The 20,713-nt window shown below is 39.7% G+C and overlaps 1 protein-coding gene across 1 annotated transcript in view; it reads left to right on the forward strand.

Annotated features, from left to right (window-relative positions):
• The window catches only part of ATRNL1 (attractin like 1), a 757,637-nt gene extending 740,954 nt beyond the window's left edge, over positions 1–16,683 (forward strand). The window contains exon 29 of the mRNA XM_042960329.1: positions 14,476–16,683. Coding sequence (XP_042816263.1) covers positions 14,476–14,600 — 125 coding nt within the window. The 3' untranslated portion in view covers positions 14,601–16,683. The remainder of the gene's footprint in view (positions 1–14,475) is intronic.
• Positions 16,684–20,713: the final 4,030 nt, after the last annotated feature.

The raw sequence follows: 20,713 nt of genomic DNA on the forward strand, positions 1-20,713 counted from the left end.
CTCAACATTTAGATGTCTATTCCATTTTTAGTTTATTTTTTTGTATGATGTAAGAAAGTGGTCCACTTTCATTTTTCACATGTAGCTATCCAGTTTTCCCAGCACCATTAATTAAAGAGACTGTCTTTTCCCATTGTATATTCTTGCCTCCTTTGTCATAGATTAATTGGCCATATATGCATGGGTTTATTTCTGGGCTCTCTATCCTGTTCCATTCATCTATGTGTCTTGAAATAGATATACTTTTTAAAACCTCATAGTACCATACTTCTGCTATACTTTAATACTTTCTTAGATTTAATTCCCCTAAAATGTAAGTTTCTTTTCTTTATTAAAAATCTTTTTTTCCCTCTAATTATGGGAACTCATCAACCACTGGGCTGAAAGTCAGCGGCAGCTGGATGGTGAACTGGCCCCTTGCCCAGACCTCAGAGTAAGACTAATTTGAAAATCCTTTACAGAATGCAGCCCAGAGTCTGCTGCTCAGAAGATCCTGCTCTAATCAACCATTGATCATAAGAGATTTCCTTTATTGACCTGAAAGCAAGTTTCTTCATCTTCCTGCCAGCTAAGGCACTTACTGAAAGTAGGGAGATATAATCCAAAGTGAATATGCCTAATAAAGAAGGCAAAGCCTTCCATCTCTTCTCACAAATGACATTCCGATTCTGTTGCTAGTGGCCCTTCTTCAATGACATGTATGAATAAGAATTTCTGTCTCCATCCATCTCTTAACCCATTTCACTGCCACCCTGTGAAGAACCTGTGGTTAGCAGATAGCCCTTCTACAAATACACTTGGCGAGTCATTTAGGAAACTGTAGTCAGGGATTGTGGAACAATATATGGGAATTCTCTCCGTGTCTGCAGATACCTCGGAATGAATGCAGGGAAATGTTTATCCCCCTGGATACATCATCAGAAAGTTCCAGATCATTCTCAAGTCAGCTCCCTCTATGATTTACCTGCCTGTAGAGTTTGAAAGGTTCCCACTAGTGCTGACTCTTTGTGACACTTCTCAATTTACAGTAGCTCAGAGGACACTTTGATTGTTTCCAAAGGCAAAGTGGGACAAAATGACACTTTTTTCACTCAGAAGGGTCAGCATTTATGGGACATGCTCAGTCAGATTCTCAAAATTGCTTCAGAGAATGAAGATTTCTTTTATACTAACTTCTGATAGATTAAAGGAGGTCATTTAAACAAACTACTTCCCCAAAGTCCCTGTTTTGAATTGCTGGAGAGAATGTGCACTATCTGGGGTCTTGGATCACTTGGCAAACACCAGAGGAGTGGTTTGGAGTCTGTTTTGGGAAGTACACTGTCCAACTACATTGCCTTTTCCTTCAGCAAAAGAGATTTATCAAGGATCAATTTGGCTGCGACACATCTGTTTTTGTTAAAATGCCTTTGGCCATTAAGTTATCTGTAATAACTTTTGGTAAGGTCTGAGCAATTTATAATAATATTAATGGAAAAATCATGATTCTATATAGCATTTTTTCTCTTCCGTTTTATCAAAATGGCTGAAAGTGGAGATTTGCATAATTGTATCTAGTTTTTTCCCTCCCATTTTTGCAATGATCTGAGAGTTTTGTATAGAAGGCATTAAATTGATGCTGTGAACTTAGAGGAGTAGAAACATCACCTTGGACAATACTAAACTTCATATGTTTTTAGTTGATAGCTTGTCTTTTAATACTCATTGTGGTATATATGTGTTATGTGATATTTTAAATTTGAGTCTATCTACTGTACTCTCATGTATTCTTATATAAATGCTACGGAAAGCAGCGTGATTCAAAACACCACCCAACACTGTTTAACCTTGACTGACAATTATAATCTAGTTTCTTATAAATAGGTATCTGAGCTCAAAAAAAAAAAAAAAAAAAAGATTTGTGTTTTTGTGTTGACTCTGACTTTGCACGGATCTCCAGAGAAAGAGAGATCAGAACATGAAAGGTAAACTGATTTTTCCTTTTGGGAAGTGGTTCATTCAAGACCTGAAAGAAGCTTTGGATAGGACTTCCAGAGTTGATTTAAAAATACTCAGTGTCTCCAAAGACATTCAGGGAGAAAGGAATTGCTGATGCTTTGCTGCCAAGCAAGTGTGGTAGCTGTTTCAATTTTTCATCACTACTGTACCCACAGCCACAGATATTAAAGCCCGTGTATAGACAGTGTTGACCAAGGTACTGAGCAAGATGCTCACTAGTGGGGCTCTCACTGTTTGGGCATAAGCACGTCAGGCCTTAAGGGGAGCAAGGTGGCACCATGCGGGACACTCTCCGCTGGGTCACCTTCTCGGACAAGAGATTATTTATAGTTACACTGGTGCCGCAGTGGTCCCTCCCTGCCCTGCATTTTACCCATGCTCCACTCACTGTCTTCTTTGCGACTAAGCGTAAGGATTGGAGAAACCTAAAGAGGCCAGCCTATACTTCTGACTGCCTTTAAGGTAAAACAACACCGAGACTTCTGATCAGAATTCACTTCCTTAGCAGCACACAGCACCGCGAGACATCCTTTAATCCTCATTCAAGTCTTATTTATTGATTACCGATTTTAGACGACGCATTGGGATATAAAGATGCGTAAAAACATAGCTCTTATATTTAAGGTGCTCCCAGTCTTGGAGGTAGGCAGGGTTAAAATACAAAATTGTATTATAACATAAAGGGTTAAAAAACCAAATTTAAAACGAAATCTGTTCGGTTGCCCAGAGATTTCTGGGCAGGTTAATCCCACCTGGTCTTGGACACTGCCCATTCTCCTGACCTCCCTGATATGAAACTTAGAGCCAGTTCCTTGATTAGTGTTATTGGCATCATAGAAGCCACACCCAATGGTCAGTACAAACCATACCTGCCAGTACTGGTGAGGTTCTCACTCTGGTAGAAGTGTGCCCACTCCTTCAAAGGTCCTTAACCAGCCAGAACAGATGCACGTTTCCGGCAAGGAAGTCCTTGGACCCATCCAGTCCCCTGACTTCACAGTGATGCTCGTGGTATCCTACTCTGCTGCCACTCAAGAACATGTACGACAGAGGGGGCTCGCAGTGGTGTCTGGGTCCTTGCTGTTGGCCCGCTGAAGAAAGGCAGCTGCAGTCATAAATTTGTAGAGCCTGAGTGACCTTAGGAACCACCTACTCCCACTTCCTTCCAAGAGAAACCTCCCAAGGGACATTCTGAATTTCAGATCAAGAAAGGCTTGGAAGCCACAAACTCAGCTGGCTTATCGTTGTCATGGAAGTTTTTGGCTATTTGTTGCAAACAGAAACAGCATCCACAGGTTATAACTAGTCTCTGACTAGTTTTCTTACAGAGTCTGTGGACAGTCTCTGTCCTGCCTTCCTCTTACCTCTCCGGATATACTGTCTTCTCATGGGCTCCTCTCCTCCATTGCCAGTGCTCTCCTCTCGGTCCCCCCTCCTTCTTATCCCGTTCTTTCTACCACGGGCAGACTTATCCACCCCGGTGGGAGGGATCTGCACCTCCCTCCCTGGGGAATAGTACTTGCAAATGGCATTGAGGCAGAGTGTCATGAGCTTTCCTACCGTCTTGTCTCCCACCTGCCACCTAGATGTCAATGCTCAAGGCAACCATGGAAACCCCTGACTGAAGATGGCAGAATCCCCATCAGCCTTGGTCCCTGAGTAACTACAAAGAGCAGTTGCTGCATTCACTACCTCCTCCTTCCCCCACATGTGTCCTGACACCTCAGGATTGGATTTTACATAGTGAGAAATGAACTATCGTGTTAACCCACTGATATTTGAGGCTTGATTGTAACAGCTGTTACCTATACTAACAAAGTCTTAAGATGCCATCCGTGTAAAAGCCCTGGGTATCTCAGGGCTAGACTTTATTCCTGAGCTTCCCACCTGCATTTCTAGCTAGATATCTCCACTATGGTGTCCCACGGGTCATCCAATCTCGGTATGTCTAGAACTGAACAAATTAGCCACCACCTTCCTTGGATATACTGTTCCTCCTTCATATACCAGTAAGTAGAATTGGTGTGCACTTGGCCACTCAAGTATGCACTGGCCACGCTCTCCCTCAAGCCAGAAAGCTGGGCGTTGTTCTAGATTCCTCCCTATTTTCATCTCCCATATTAGTCTCTCCTAAAACATCTGTCCTGTTCATTCTTTATCTCTCTCTCTACTGCCATTTTCCTGTCTGGTTTCAATAATCATAGCCTTGTCCCCACCTCCCATCGTCTGTGCTACCGCGAGGGGTGTCTCTTTGAAGTAACGATCTGGCTATGCCTCTCCACGCCTTAAAATCATTTCAAGGCTTTTTATGTCTTGCAGATTAAACATCCGTTTCCAAGTTTGGTACCTAGGGCTGTCTCACGGACCCCCTTATGCTTCCCACTCCCTTCTTTCTCACTAGTCTCCCTTTTGAACCTGGGGTACACTCGTAGCAAATGTCCTGAAGTTGCAAATGCCCTTGCTCTCCATGCTGGTGAAGTTCTAGTTCCCTCCAGCCAGAATACACCACACTGCTCATGCCTGTGCTCTTCTTGTGAGTAGTTCTTTCTTGTCTTTCAAACCTCAACTCAGAAACCACCTCCCCTGGGAATCTTTGATCTCCCCCCCCACCCCGCCCCCCAGGAAGTCTCCTCTTGACTTTTTTCCCCTCATGCCTTGGGCCTACTTCATAGAATTTGTCTCAGTGTGATTATTAGCAAATGTGGGAGCTCTTGCTTGCCGAGCTTGATGCTGTTTGATAATGACTCTTTGACAACCACCCTCAACCACACTAGCTGTAATATACCCTCAACACATGTTTATTGATTTAACCTGTGTTGTCATCCACTCCTATCTACATAAATGGGTAAAACAATGCACATCATGTGCTGAGGGCAATGCCTGGCATAGAGTAAGCATTCAGTCAATGTTAACAGAATAGGGTTTTTTTTTTATTATTATTTTTATTACCATCAGCATTAATTAAAGCCTTTGATCTTAACTGATTTCACACCCCTAGCAATTTTTGAATTGGGTTTTTTTCTCCCCATTTGGTTCAAAACCATTACTCATTTATACTAAAGTAGAAATTTCCTTCTAATGGTATAAACTGAGTAGAATTCAAGTCAAAGAATTGGGAGGCTTGGTCTCAGGTCCCACTACTACCACTAACTGTGTGAGCCTGAACTAGTCACTTCATCGCTCTATGCCTCATTTGGGCCATTGGGGAAGCATAGATAAAAAGAAGTTTCTGGGACACCTGGGTGGCTCAGTTGGCTAAGCATCCAACTCTTGATTTTGGCCCCAGGGCATGATGTCATGTGAGATCAAGCTGTGCATCTGGCTCTACACTGACAGTGCAGAACCTGCTTGGGATTCTCTCTTTTTCTCTTTCCCTCTGCCCCTCCTCGGTTCATGTACTTGCTCTCTCTCTCTCTCTCTCTCTCTCAAAATAAATAAACGTTTTTTTTAAACAAAGAGCTTCTGGACACACTTCAGCAGAATAGTCTTGAGAAACAACCTAGATACTCAATTTAAAAGCATTTATTAACTCTAAAAAGTAGGGAGAAGTTCATTGTTAGTAGTATGTCAAATAATGCAAGCAATATTAATGTAAACAATGCTTTCACTATTCAGTGTTGTCATTCCTCTATTTTGCCATTATCATTTTCAATCGTTATCCTATTCTCTGATGAATGGGCCACACATATAAGTCATCTCTACATCTATGAGCAAATTCTCAATTTTATTTTCCAAGGTATCAGAATAATTCTGGTTTGAGGACTAAACATAGTACCACCTCACTGGCAATGTTGTTCTATACTGATGCTATCTGTGAGTCTTTGAGTCCACCTTTCCATCAAATTTTGTTCTTTATTTGGCATTCCACACAGTAAACATACTAGTTGTTGAATGAATGAATGAGTGAGTGAATGCTATTAATGTATAGAGGCAAAGCCTTTTTTTAAAATATTTATTTATTTATTTATTTATTTATTTATTTGTTTATTTATTTATTTTGAGAGAGAGCAAACATGAATGAGGGAGGGGCAGAGAAAGAAGGAGAAAGAGCATCCCAAACCATGAAATCATGACCTGAGTCCAAATCAAGTCAAATGCCCAACCGGCTGAGCCACCCAGACACCCAACAAAGTCTTGGGTTCCCAGTGTTTTGTCAACTGCTTCCTAGTTGACTTCAAACTTCTCACTTGATGATGATGATGATGATGATGATGATTGACATTTTTGAGATCTTATGTGCCAGGCACTTTCCTAAGCCCTTCACATTTAATCTTTGCAATAGCTCAGTCAAAAAAAAATACATGAGTTTGATCCCCTATAATGGAAGCTCCATGGAATGTAGAATCTTCTATGTATTTTCTGTCTCATCAATTGCTAAATTCTTAGAGACTCAGAGCATTGCCTGGCATATAGTAGGCACTCAAGAAATTATAGTTGAATGAAGTGATTTGCTCTTCAAACACTTTCTTGATACTTTGGAGTTTTTGGACATTTGCAATTTGATTGTGATTTCTTGCTAGTAGTAGTAGTAGCTGATTTACTATTGAAATTATTAACTATCTTTTTATAACACTTTATAAAGTATTTTCACATATAATCTCATTTAATTTAAAGGAAACAATGACATTTTACTACCAGAAACGCTAAAATTCAATGTCTCTCCCTAGTGGAAAATAAAATATTGCCATTATTACAAAACTGCCATAGTTTGATTTTTCCAGTGATCAGTAAGCACTTTAATTAATTTGAAGATGATTGGGGCTTAAAATTAAGAATTATCATATATCAGATTTTTTTTAATTGAAGGAAGAAATTGCTAGAAAATATTTCCCCAGTTGGCTTGGGATGAGGGAATTCTCAGTTGGAAAGTACTTAAAATTACTTAACAACGTGGAAGGGTAGCTGCAAGGCTGATGCTTATAATGTTTGTGCCTCTAAAAAAAAAATCACAAAATATTTTAAATGAATGAATAAGATTTTTACTAGGTAATTAAAATTTGAACTGATAAGATCTAAAAGAAGCTTTACTTGTTGAGAAGCATGAGGATTTGCATTACACAATGACTTGAGACAATAACGTCCATGATTTACTCAGCATACTCTTACCAATCAGGAAACAGTCCATAAACAATTTAGGGAATGCTTGGCAATGTTCTAGAAGGTGGCATCTGTGGTGTTAGCAGTAGGATTACATTTCGTAAAACTTGTACCAAGTGTCTTTAAATGAAAGTTTACAACATTATGATGTGCTAAAGGCCAAACAAAATCGTATAACCAGAATGTAGTTAACAATTTGTCTTTAAGTATTGACATCCCTAGTTGCCATTGGTTTTTAGTAGGTGAAGGGAAACATTTCTTTAAACTCTTCTGACAAATATGACTAGTCCATTTGTCATTCCATTTGTCATTCCAATGTTTTCAGTACTGGAAGTGTTTCAGTTTTGGTTCAACAGTGTAACCTTTGGAGTTTTGCCTAATAATGACTTCAGTTGCACTGGCCTTCCAACAGATCAATTAAAGTGGAAATGCATATTTTCTAATTATGCATCCAGCCCTACTTGCATCTTGGCAAGGGTGGCCACGCCGAATGTTAAATTAAGTCTGCACAATAGCTAGAGTCAATGCAACATCAAAGTTTCCCAAAGTCACTTTCTTAATCACGTGAAGGATAGCCAAGACTCTGATCAGTAGCATGTAGCTGTATACAATCAGAGGGAAAACATTTAAACATCCCAGCATGGTATTTCCATTTAAATCTGATTACAGTGAAATAAAACTGTAGCCATTAAAGGTTTAGAAGAACTACAAATACAAGCCGTAAAAGAAGACAGATAGTAAATGAGGTAGTAAAACATTTCAGCAGGGCAAACAGTTTACAGCACTCATTTAGGTCATCCCGAAGCAGACTGTGCAATTCACTGCAGACCTTGCACCATTCCCTGAGCTCCACTTAAACCTGCAATTAACCTTTCACGCCTAATGAAGCTGTTTTCCTGGAAAATTAAAATATATAGGGGTGCCTGCTTTTACACAGACTTGGGAGGAGAACGTTTCAAAATGAATGACTTTTCTGAGGCTTTGTTCAAACGTAAAATGGAAGTGCTATGTTTGTGTATAAAGTGAGAATGTTCTTTCCAAGGCAATTTCACTTGATGTGCAGTAGTTTATTACTGTACTTATTAATTGTTCTGCATAATTGTAAAAAAACACACATCGGTAATTTTATGATTAGATTGTCACTGCTGGAGTCTACTAATACCATTTCCCTTCCATCAGGAAAAACTAGAGTTTTACTAAAGACAACTCGATTCCTGCCTGATGTTTCTCCTTGGTGGTTTTCATTGCAAATTTAGTGGCTTGAAAAGATATATTTACCATTTAAATATTTAGCTGTTAGTCATTTGTATTGCTTTCTTTGTAGGGCATGTCTGCACGTGTTTATTGAGAGACATAATTCTTAATTATAGAAAAAAGAGTCTTTGTTATTGTTTTTCTCTGAGAGTCCGAGGAAAGGTCTGATTTGGGTATATCTTCTGCTTATTTACCAAATATCTGTGGTAGCTCTTGGCATCCAAACCAGTAACTACTAACTTGTGCCCCTGTTCTGAGGGAAATCTACATGGCCCCAAAGGAGTCTGCCTCCTTCATAGCTTGCCCTGCCCTGTCATCCAGAGCAGCCACGGGTGACGTTCCACGTTAGCAGGAGCTAGTTTGAAAAACCACAAGGCCATAGCAAACGGGACAGGAAACAGAAGATGGTACCTTCTTTCTTATGAGGTTTATCATTCATATTTAAATAATCTAAATGTCATAGTGTCTGGTGTTTAAGAACTCAAAGTGCAAAAAGGTAAAGTTTATAATAAATATTTAAACCCCAGCATTTTTATTGAGTCTATGGGCATATTTTGATGTAAATTCTGCTAGCCTGCAGTGTCTGTGCATCATCTTGACATGGTAAATGAAATTCCTTTAGACCACCAGTCTAAAATAATGAATTGTTCCCCCAGTTAATTGTATTGCTTTGATAACAAGGAACTGTGCTAGGTCTAGAGAACACAATAAGTGGATTTCATCAGATGATTTGTGTGACGTTTTGAAAAATGATCTTCTGGAGTGACCTGATTTTAATGGAACGCAAACCGCAGGCAGCCTGTGCCACTGCATCGCATCCCACTGCAGGATGGGCTTCCTCCTATGGCACCGGGAGCGAGAGGGCATCACCAGAAAACCTCTCCCTGGGGGGGAAAAAAAATTCCCAGGGGAATCTAAACGGGAGAAAGTGTTTGCCTCGAAGGGCAACATGGATAACTTATTTTTAAGTTGTTGTTGTTTTATTGATGCTTGTTAAAAAAAAAAAAATCCAGGAAAGATCTCAAGCTACCTTTTTGTCTCTTCATCACCAGCGTGAAAACAGGCCAAGACCAACCAAATAACAAGTGAGGCTATTTACTCAGAACTCGCTACAGGAAGGGAGTCAGTCATCCACCATTGCTCGCTTGCATTTCGGCAGACCCTTAAAAATAGGCAAATGGGAACCTTTTATGGTGGAAAAAAGAGAAGGCTTCAAGTGTGCCCTGATGGGAAGCAATGGGCACCGGAAAGCCGGAGGCAGGTTACCTGGAAACGGATGTGCTATGTGATTGGTTAGAGGTGCATAGTTGCCTTTTTCTGATTGGTCCTTATTTGGAAGCAGGGACAAAAATTAGGGAAGTTGTGAGTTATTAATCAAGTTGGGTAGGTGGGGCCCGTTGTTATAGGGGTAATTGTTTGACTTCCTAGATTGTTACTAGACATAGGGGTCTGACTTGCCATCACATGGCGGGGTGGCTTCCTGGCCCAGTTGTTGCAGATAAGGGTGTGCTTTGATGAGCAGGTTGCTGCGGTTTGAGGGCCAGAGTTCTGTTTTTATTTTACGGTCTGGCCATTGCCTATTTATATGTTCAGTCTCTCACCAGCACGTACATGTTACATGCGGGGAGGAGTCATATTGTTTTTGTTGTTTTTTTTTTAAAGAGCGACTGACTTTTTTTTTTTAATCAATTAAGATGCCCTACAGGTGCGCCTGGGTGGCTCAGCCGGTTAAGTGTCGGACTTCTCAGGTCATGATCTCGCGGTCCGTGGGTTCGAGCCCTGCATCAGACTCTGTGCTGATAGCTCAGAACCTGGAGCCTGCTTCAGATTCTGTGACTCCCTCTCTCTCTCAAAAATAAACATTAAAAAAAATTCCCTACAATAAAGTATATTGAAGGGCAATGATAGAACTTTATCTTCTTTTAAAGCATCTTCCACACACTAGAAACCTCAGGAACACTGGAACCTTGTTTCTCTTGTTTACTCTTGTGTCCAGGGCCTCCTGTAGGTTGAATGAGGATGTAGCAATTTCTGGGTGGTTGTTGTTATTTTAGAGTTCTCCATATATTAAAATACGCAGAAATGCAAAATCAGTAATAAACACCTATCCCCAATAATTCGACACTTAAACATATATGCATGCAGTTATTATGATTATTATGCTGTTCAGAATTAAATTACAGTATTATAAAAAGGAATAACTCATGGTGTGCCACAAGCTGTGTAGTCCTGTAAAGGACTCAAGCTTACATCTGAACGAAAACATCGTTTGGCCCATCAGGAGGATGAGAGCTGGGCGGTGGCCCTCAGAGTGTCCTCTGTGAGCACATGTGGTGGACGCTCAAACGTCACTGCCTCCAGGAGTCCAAGGTTTCTTGCATACACATTGCCATTTATGCAGGATCTGTAAATGCAGTTGATTGTTCCATTTTCATAGGAAAGAACAAAAATTTGTCAAATTAAAAATAAGCATGATTTGCAATTTTATTTGTAACTTAAGGACTGAAACATGGCTTATGATTTATTATTTCCAGCTGAATGTGTTTCCAAGCTTACAAATCATTAGCAAACCCAGGATATTTATGAGAGACACTACTTTAATTAGGCTTTGGACTGCAAATACCCTGAAATACAAAGGTACAGTGACAGTTTCGGATTAGCATAGAATTTCCTGTTTTGGCAACTCACGCTGTTTACTTCTCTCCTGGAATGTATCTTCTGTAAGGAAGCAACGTTTGCAGCCACGTGTAAATGGAAAAGTATTGTTTTTCAGGGCTCTTTTGGACTGGGTCACGCAGTGGTTTAATGAATAACACGATTTCCTATTGAGATGCTGTGATCATTGAAATTAGCCTAAGTGGTCTCTGTCTACATTAAAGGAGACATACATTCTTTGTCATATTTGGCTGTCTCTGGATAAGATGGTGCCAGGAATGAAATAACAGAAGGTTGTGAATTATGACCGAAGTGTGCCAAGAGATCTGCAGAAACTTCAGGTCTGCCTGAACCGAACTTTCAGTTAGCACAACCCTGCTCCGTGATTTCTTTTTTTAAAAGAAAACATGTGCTTCAGCTTCCTCTCCTGAAGAAATAACAAAATAACTATTTCCTACAGCAGAATAAGTGGTTAAAACGTCTTTGTTGGCCACTTCAGAAGTCCATCTGGGCTCTTCCCAGGTCAAGAAAGCGATTTTTATTTAAACTTTGAACCTTTGAACTTGCATTACCTCTAAGAAATTTGAGTAATTGTTTATTATCCTGAAAGAGCAGGTTCTTTAACAGCAACCCTGGAAAAGTAAATATCTGAGATTGTCAGCCTAGCCCGTGATCACTGTAACTTTTTAGTCCCTTCCCTCCCCAGCACCATTAATTTCTCCTTCTCTACAAATACCTTCTCTTCTGTTTTCGAAAGTACCTAAAACTCTTTTTCCCCTTCAAAAAATATATGCAGGGGCGCCTGGGTGACTCGGTCAGTTGAGCATCCGACTCTTGATTTTGGCTCAGGTCATGATCTCACAGTTCATGAGATCGAGCCCCACATCAGGCTCCATGCTGACAGTGTGGAGCCTGCTTGGGATTCTCTCTCCCTCCCTCCCTCTGTCTCTCTCTCTCTCTCTTCTCCTCCCCCACTTGCATGCATGCTCTCTCTCTCTCTCTCTAAATAAATAAACATTTAAAAATATATATGTACTCAGATAGTTCTACGTAGTCACACAGATTTCATCTGACCTGTTGCTTCCCCTGTGCACCAGTTCCCTTATTGCCAAATGGCTTGAGCATGGGACTCTTCCATGCACTGCCACATTTCCTCTCACCCCACTCCCCGCTTAACTTGTGGACTCCCTTCCTCAGTTAGGTATGGACATGACTCAAAGATCGTCAACATCTTCCTTGAGGAACTCGAATGGTCTCCACATCCAGCCTCCCTGCTGGCCCATTTGGTCCCTCTGCAGACTCCTTGAACCCTGTCCTCCTTTGACTTCTGCAATACTGCCCTAGGCTAGTGGACCCTCCCCTTACAGTGTCTGTTTCCCTTGGCATTTCTTTCCGTTCATAAGCCTCTGGAGTTCTATCCTTGCCTGGTCAGAGTTGAGGCTTACCTAGAATAGACTGACCCACAAGGAGTAAAATAATTCAGTGACATCTTACATAGCTTAAGATCCAAAGTGAGGCCTTTCTCTAAGAGCATCACATAGAGGAGATGCCTGTGAGGGCTCAGGGTTTGGTTCAGCTCTACTCAGTGTCAGGTCTTCAAGACCCTGGAGACAGGAAAATGAACCAAAAGTCCTTTAGTGACCTCTTTAAAGCAAGCAGCCTGTTCTCTTGGGTTAGTATGGTGACTTGGCACATTTTGTTTTACTCAAGAATTATATGGGACTCAACAGAAACAAAAATGATTCATGCGTAGCTATGATAAACCAGGGTATCTGGTGGAGCCATTGCTCTTACAAGTTTAGAAGGCATTTACTATCCATCAACACATTACCAAATGTTCTCCTCAATCAGTAGACTAAATGATGTCACAAAACAGAATTCTTTCAATTACCTGTGATAGCTAGAGACTTACTTTTGTGTTAATAGTCTGCTGATCACACTCAAGATTTTTTTCTTATGTGTACAAAATATCAAGTTGTCTCTTCCATGTCTGCTTGTGCATAACTTAACTCTGCCTGGGTGCTTTCTTCTTAAAAGCACTTGAAAAAAAAGAGAATGAACGACAGGCCACAGATCTGGAGAAAATATTTGCAAAACACATATATGATGAATTGCTGCTCTCTAAAATATAAATGAAATCTTAAAACTCAACAATAGGAAAACAAAAAGCTCCATTAAAACTGGGCAAAAGATCTGAACAGATACCTCACCAAAAAAACTTGCATCTGACAAATAAGCATATGAAAAAAATGCTTAACAGCATATGTTTTTACAGAATTGAAAATTAAAACAACCATGAGATACAGTTACACCTATGAGAATGGCCAAAATCCCAAACACCAACAATACCAAATGCTGACAGAGATGTAGTACAATAAGAACTCTCATTCATTGGTGGTGGGAATACAAAATGGCAGAGCCACTTTGGAAAACAGGAAGTTTCTTTCAAAGCTACAAGCCAGGCTTACCATGTGATCCAATGATCATGCTCCTAGGTATTTATGAATTGTTAACTTACGTCTACATAAAAAAATTGCACATAGGTATTCATGGCTGCTTTATTTATATTTGCCAAAAATTGGAAGCAGTCAAGATGTCCTTCATCTTGGGTAAACAAACCATGGTACATCCATACAATGTATGGATGAACGTATACATTCATGTATGATGTATACATCCATGAATGTATACATCATACAATGTATGGATGAATGAATATTATTCAGTGATAAAAAAAAAAATGAGCCATTGAACCAGAAAAGATATGATTGAAACTATATGATACCCCAGAAAAGGCAAAACGATAGAGACATTTAAAAAAGGTTAGTGATTACCAGAGGCTCAGGGGAAAGAGAGAGATAAACTGGTAAAGCACAGGGGATTTTTAGGGTAGTGAAATTATTCTGTATGATACTGAAATGGTGAATACATGACATTATGCATCTGTCAAAACCCATAGAATGTACAATACAAAAAGCAAATCCTAATGTAAACTATAGACTGGTTGATAGTCATGTATCAATACTGGCTCAATTTTTCTTTAAACCTAAAACTGCTCAAAATTAAAAAAAAAAATCTTAGCACAATGGTTTTTATTCTACACACACAAAAACAACAGTAACACTGAAAATTCTTTGTACATCTAGTACAAACTTTGTTCAGACACGGGAATTAAGGTGTGGAGTTACATCCATGGCTGCTTGTGATATCTTTGTCACATACTGAATTTAATTATCCAAAGTCAAAGTCAGTTAACTTTGTTAGATCGTTGTTCTTCTTCATGTGTGAAGTTCATGTGTCTAAGTTGAAGAACATTTTAAGTGAAGGGCACGGTACGTAATAACTTCCAATAAACAGCTAAATATTTGATGACTAAATATAAAACAATGAAAATAGGGTGCTAAGACACCACTGTCACTATCCCGGAAAGGTCTAGCCACGTAGTTGACTGATTTTCACCTTTTCTTCCAGGCCTCGCAATTGCCAGTGCCCTAATAGATATTTCACAACAGAAGCCTTCCGACAGTAAAGACAAGACTTCAGGAGTCCGAAATCGAAAACACCACCTCTCAACACGTCAAGGAACTTGTGTCTGAGAAACAGAAACTACTCCTGGATATTCCGACATGTTTGATTTTGTAAATGACTTCCATTCAGGCTGGTCTATGGCCTCAGTTTTTATGGAGGCAAACCTGTGTACGGTTCCAGAGCTCAAGTACACTTCCCTCCAAATGGGCGATGACTCAAGTGGCCAGAGAATGTCCGTGACTTTTATGAAAGTAACAGTACTGAGGGGCGACAAAGTCAGTTTTTACGACTCTCCTAGGCTTATCATAGATAACATTTAAATACTCCAGAAAAAGATGTATATTGTTTCTTAATGCAGATGGAAAATATGTGATTCCTATAAACCAAACTGTTTATATCCTAGGACTTTAAAGAAAGACATTTTATAATGCCTGAGTGATGAGAATTGTACAATTTTTGCCTCATAAGCAAACTTAAATCACTTCTATATGAACAGGAAATGAACAAATCGCAATGGCTTTAAATGCTGTTTTATCTCACTGTAAATGTAAAAGCAAGATTTTGATTTAGCGGGATGTAGGTAATGTATTTAAATATTCCACATGACCATATCATGTCCGCACTCAGTTTGAGAATGGGACAGTTTCCCACCTAACGGGAACACAGACCAAAATGAGACCATTTGGATGGATGGTAAATGCAACTTCACAGGAGGTTTTATTAGAATTCCAAGTGAAAAGGACATTCCTGTCATCCACGCCAACTGCCTCACTCATTATCAGAGCTGATAGAGCATGGAAAAGCCTGTCCAGCAATCAATTTTTTCCCTCCTGCCAAAAACCCTGTAATACCAAACCTGAAGAGAGCTGAAATAGTTATTTTACAGTGTGCAAGCTTCAGCTCTAGTATGGTAATTTTTTTTTAATTGCTTAGGAGTCATTGGATCAGACCTAAATGATTCATCTGCATTTTTGTAAGAATGGATCAGCTTTGGTTGGCCTTCCTCTCCTAGCTGCTCGATTTTATCTACCTTTTACAAATATTATGGAAGTATTTTAGAGGTGACCCCTCCAAAGTTTTCACATGATCCAGGGTCCTTCTTGCCAACTATTCACTTAGACTACAAGTAGGGACAAGCATTTGTTGGCCAGCATCTACAGTATTCTTGTTTCTAACATAAACACATTGGTGTCATGAGAGCAAGTTTCTAGTTTAAAAAATAAGTTCATCAATGCCCACATTTAGCATATTCTTCATGATTCAAACATGTGAGTTATGGCAGAAAGCAAAAATGGTATAGAACAGCCTTCACACTGGAACATAGATTTATTTGTGTCCTAATTTTGACTCTCGTTCACCAGAACTCAGTAGCATTAACCAGACCTTGTTTGGAATTAACAGTTTCTTAACTGTAGTCAGGGTGACTACAAGATATGTGTAGAAAGCAGTGACAGAGAGACCCAAAGCTGCTTTATACAACATAGTTTTGTTCAATATGAAAGCCATTTACACATAATTGATGTTTAGTACTATATATGTACTTTTCATGTTCTTTGGATTTCTGGAAGGTAATGACACTTTACTGTTTACAGCTAATGCATAGTTACTTGCATGCTGTGGTTGTACAGTAGCAGAATATGACCCTATTGTGATATTCAATGTTTATTTCATAATACCATTATACATAGTCAGCTTAATTTGATGAGGATCGAATGTAATATATAACAGGAATGACCATACAATAGGTAGTTGCATCGTATATAAGATTGCTAGGTTGCATCTAACCATGCCTATCACTGTTTTGATAATTAGACATTTATGAATTATAGTATATATTCTTTATGTTGGCATGATAATTTTGCTATTTTCTATGCGTTAAAAATAAGACTAATTCTTAGAGTAATTTTATCTATAGCCTGTGGGTTTTTTTGGGAGAGGGGGTGGCAGTGAAGCTGGTTGTTTTTGCCTCCCTGTGATATTTTATCTCTCAAAAAAAAAAAAAAAAAAAAGGCAAGGAAAGTTTGTAAACGTCTCCTAGAAAAACGATCAAGTAATTTTATTAGCTTCTTTTTGGACCCTTTAAATGTTGCTTTTTCTCCTGGAAAAATAAATTGACAAAACTGGTGACTACAAAAATATAATCATTTAAAAATAAAATGCCCGATTTGTTTAATTCTCTAAGAGTTGTATGAGAGAAAGCTTATGTAACAAAACACAAAAACATATATAAAATCTATTTCAGCTGTCCATTTAGAGAGGCCAAGCAAACAGTGTTACAAAGAAAGAATTGCCAAGCTGTATCCACCTCCAATCCCACTGGGTTCCTAAAACTTGAAAATTTGAATTTTAGAGAGTTACGGGACATAATGCAATGTGAAGTTAAAGTCATACTATATCTTTCTGGGCCAAATATTGCTACCTCCGTGACTACTTTTACAATATCTTCTCGACGTATCAAAGCTTTTTACTGGCAGCAAAATTCTTCACCCTCAGGTAAAGTGGATTGAAAAGACCTTAGGGATTATCACTTTGTATTTGTGTCACAATTTTTTTGTCCCCACATCCCAAACACTTTAAATTTAGATGCTCCCTTTTTTTTTTTTAACTTTTTAAAATCAATTCACAAGGAGATGCAGATACTCTTCTAGAAGTTTATACTTAAATAACTGATTCTCTTCAAAACTTTATCTTAATGGAATTTGGTACCTTTCCATTTAGAATAACTTTGAAGGGTCCTTTAGATTTTAGGATTTCTTCTTCTTCCAAGGAGGAAAAAGGTTTTGTTAAATAGAACAGCATTTTTAAAATTTACCTGGGGACGATATTTGGACAACCAGAGAATTCTTGTTTAAAGGGATGCATGTGCTTACAGATTGATGTAATAAATTTTAAGAGGATTGGGGTTTCCTAATTGCTTTTAAATGGAAATTTGTTTTAGTAATACACGGAGAAGGAAAGAGTATGCCACATACTATTGTGTTATGTTCAGTCGGAAGACTTCAAATAGGACATATTTCAGTGTGGAATCAATACTTGCTGTACTTCCCAATATTTCATTTGGGGGGGTGGTGCAGGGAGGGAAGTTCTGTCATATAGACGTGACTGTACAGCTGGAGTCCTGTTGCAGTCATTTAGAGTATAGACTGGCGGACGGGCCCAAGAACAGATGCTGGCATCAGCTTTGAGCTGTGTCGTGCTGGGCAAGTTTTGCTCTTCAGAAGCCTCAGACATTCCATCTGTGAGGGAAGGTGGTGCCCACCTTGCCGACCCACTGTGAGCCCAGAAGGTAATAGGCATCAAACTCCCACAGCAGGCCCTCCACGCTGAGTAGCTGGGATGGACCATCACGGGGCCACCAGGCCACTGGTTTTCAACCATTTTATGAATCCATCTATTAATTTTTCATCCATCTTTTTACCATAACTGAAAGTCAAGTAGGGTTTTGCGGGTGAAAGTTGCATAAAAATCTCGAGCAAGTTCCTATATTTCGAGGATATAGAGATTTCCAAAAAAAAACTACTTTGATATTTGAGTCATTAGAGGCTTTGGCTCTTCCAAAATATATATAGCTTTAATAGAGCATTTAGACAGGAACAATCATTGTCACTTTCACATTCAAATTAGGCAAGAAGAAACCAATCCTTACCTTTGGTTGGCATACATCGTACCTCTTTTTATCACTAAGCATAAAACTATGATTTGAAGAGTGTTTTATATAAAAGGTTTGGAAAAATGAAAACGGATCAGACGAACTAATTCTCCCGCATACACTTAAGGAAAAATCCACTTCCAAAGCCCGTTTGTCATGTTACTAGAGTGACTTTGGAACTCACTTGATCATAAGAACTACCCGGGTTCGTACAGATTCCTACTTTTGCCTCAAGAGATTAAGACTCAGAAGGACTGGATTAGACCCTGGAGATTCATATGCTTAATAAGCACCTCAGTGATTCTTACCATTAGGCGAATTAGGAAAACACTGCACTGGGCCAAAGAGTTGCCTTTATCTACAGTTAGAAGAATTTCTTTAAATAACGAAGTTATCACTCTAGTTCAAAATGCTTTCAATAATTTTCCAGGGAATACAAGCCATCTGGTTGGTGTGACAGCAGTGTTTTCAGTATAGTGTACATTTAACAGTGTAGTTTTATCAAATTTTTAAAATTAAGACTTATAACCATATCAGTATATATGTATACACATGTGCATGCCAATGTTAAAACAGATTGTGTAAAAGTTCAAACCTGCTTTAAAAAGCCAACATTTTATGCTGCAGTGTGCTATTATTAATCAAGAGTTTAATTACTGAAATAAAAACACTGGATCTTCCAGCCCCCACTGCTAACTACGGTTTTGTTATTTTTATTTTTACCCTTCCAAAATCACAACAGGAAAAAGCTTTCAACACCTGAAAATGCCCCTCTGTCATCTAAGACTTGGTTATAAAATTTGTGTTATTGAATTCCCCATTCCAAATACATTTTTCTCTCTTTCCCCTCTTCTCCTGATTTTCATTGACCTTTTCTACACGTCGTCTTTGAATGGCATGCGGAACACTTTGAATGTTGCTGAGAATGGGAGCAAAACCCACAAGAGGTTGAGAGCGAGCGGCCAGAGTTCCAGCTATGACTGTGGGTCTCCGCCCCGGCCATGTGTTCTGTGTTTACAAAAATCGTTCTTACAGTAACCATCCTGGTTCTGAAACTGGTACAGCTGTGGCCTAGCTCGGCAGTGTTCTAAGAAATCTGCTTGCTCTTTGGCAGGCTTTGGGTTTCGTCCCCATGTTGCCATCTGGGTCCTCACTTTACATTAGGGCCACTGCCCTGCTGGACCTCAGTCCTGAGTTACTCAGAAGAGGCTGCCAAGGATCTCTCTCTGCAGCAGCCACAGTTGGACCCAGGGTCTGTGACCCCTCTTGGGCTCAGGGTCTCGGGCCCCTCTTGTGCCCTAGAGGATGGAATGGTGGTCTCCTCACAGGCAGCCCTCCATCACACCTCCCAGGAGTCAGATCAAGGAAGAGGACTGAGAAACATGCCCAACCTGGCTAGCATCTCCCAGAAGCTTTAGAAAAAAAGAGAGAAGCTTTGATATAGGCCCGGATGAAGATATGCCCAAAGTGGGTATAACAGAGGGGACCCTGGAGCTTCTTTCTTTTACAACAAAAAGTAGCAGCTTCTCTGAACAGCTGAGCCTTGAGCATGGTCTTCTTCAGCTTTTTTTTTTTTTTGATGGTAAGTCAGTGGCTATCAGGAGACGTGAAGATTTCAGCTCAAAACTGATCTTTCTCTGCCCTGAAGAAGTTTCCTGTAAGAAGTCACCTGTGAGTGGTTGAAGTGAGGGGCGGGCACCCTTTCAGCAATAACCCAAGCCCTTTCTCCCTCTCCACATCCAATGGACTTCTCTGTTCGTTTAGCATTATGGTGTCTGTCATAACCAGGGCAGCCAAGTTTTTGTTGCACTTGACTTTGTCCAGCCCTACAAGTGAAAACAGCAAGTATTACTATTTTGCTTTCCAGATATGAGGCCACGTTATAATTTTGGATAAGCTTTTGTAAACTGCATCGTGCCCCCACCCTCCCCCCCACCCCTAACTCCGGTCGCCTTCAGACCTCTGTGCTTCCCGGGGCTCCCATCCTTCCTCGAGGAAATAATTCTGCCTCCTTTAGGATTCGTTGTAGAGCAGTCCTAACTGAACAAGAATGCAAACCTCTCAAAGATCACTGCAGAGACTCTGTCTTCTACTAACCATCAAAAGGTTTCACCAGTCTTATTTTTGGCAGAAGTGAAATTTTCACTCAGGCAAGATAGCTGTTTAAGCATAAGCTTCTTTAAACCGGCTCTGTGTATGGTCAGATAGGAGATCCTGCTCCTGAAAATCCGCCTAGAAAATAGCATTAGTGAGCAAATTCTTGTAACAGTTCTTTGTGCATCTATAGCCCCTGTCGCTGAGAGATATCTTAAATTTTGTGCTTCCCAGTTACGAGTTATCTTAGTCCCATGCGGGGACACATTCGAGTTTTAATGTAAACTCAAATCACTACTCTTTTTTTTTTAACGCCTTGGGCCAGTTGTCTAAACCATTTATAAGTAAACTGGGATAAAACTGTTCACCTACCTCAGCTAGATATTGTGATAGGTTTATGTTGAAATGGAAGTAGATCAGAATTAAATGTGTTCAACT

The sequence above is a fragment of the Panthera tigris genome, chromosome D2, assembly GCF_018350195.1.
Source record: "Panthera tigris isolate Pti1 chromosome D2, P.tigris_Pti1_mat1.1, whole genome shotgun sequence".
Lineage (NCBI taxonomy): Eukaryota > Metazoa > Chordata > Mammalia > Carnivora > Felidae > Panthera > Panthera tigris.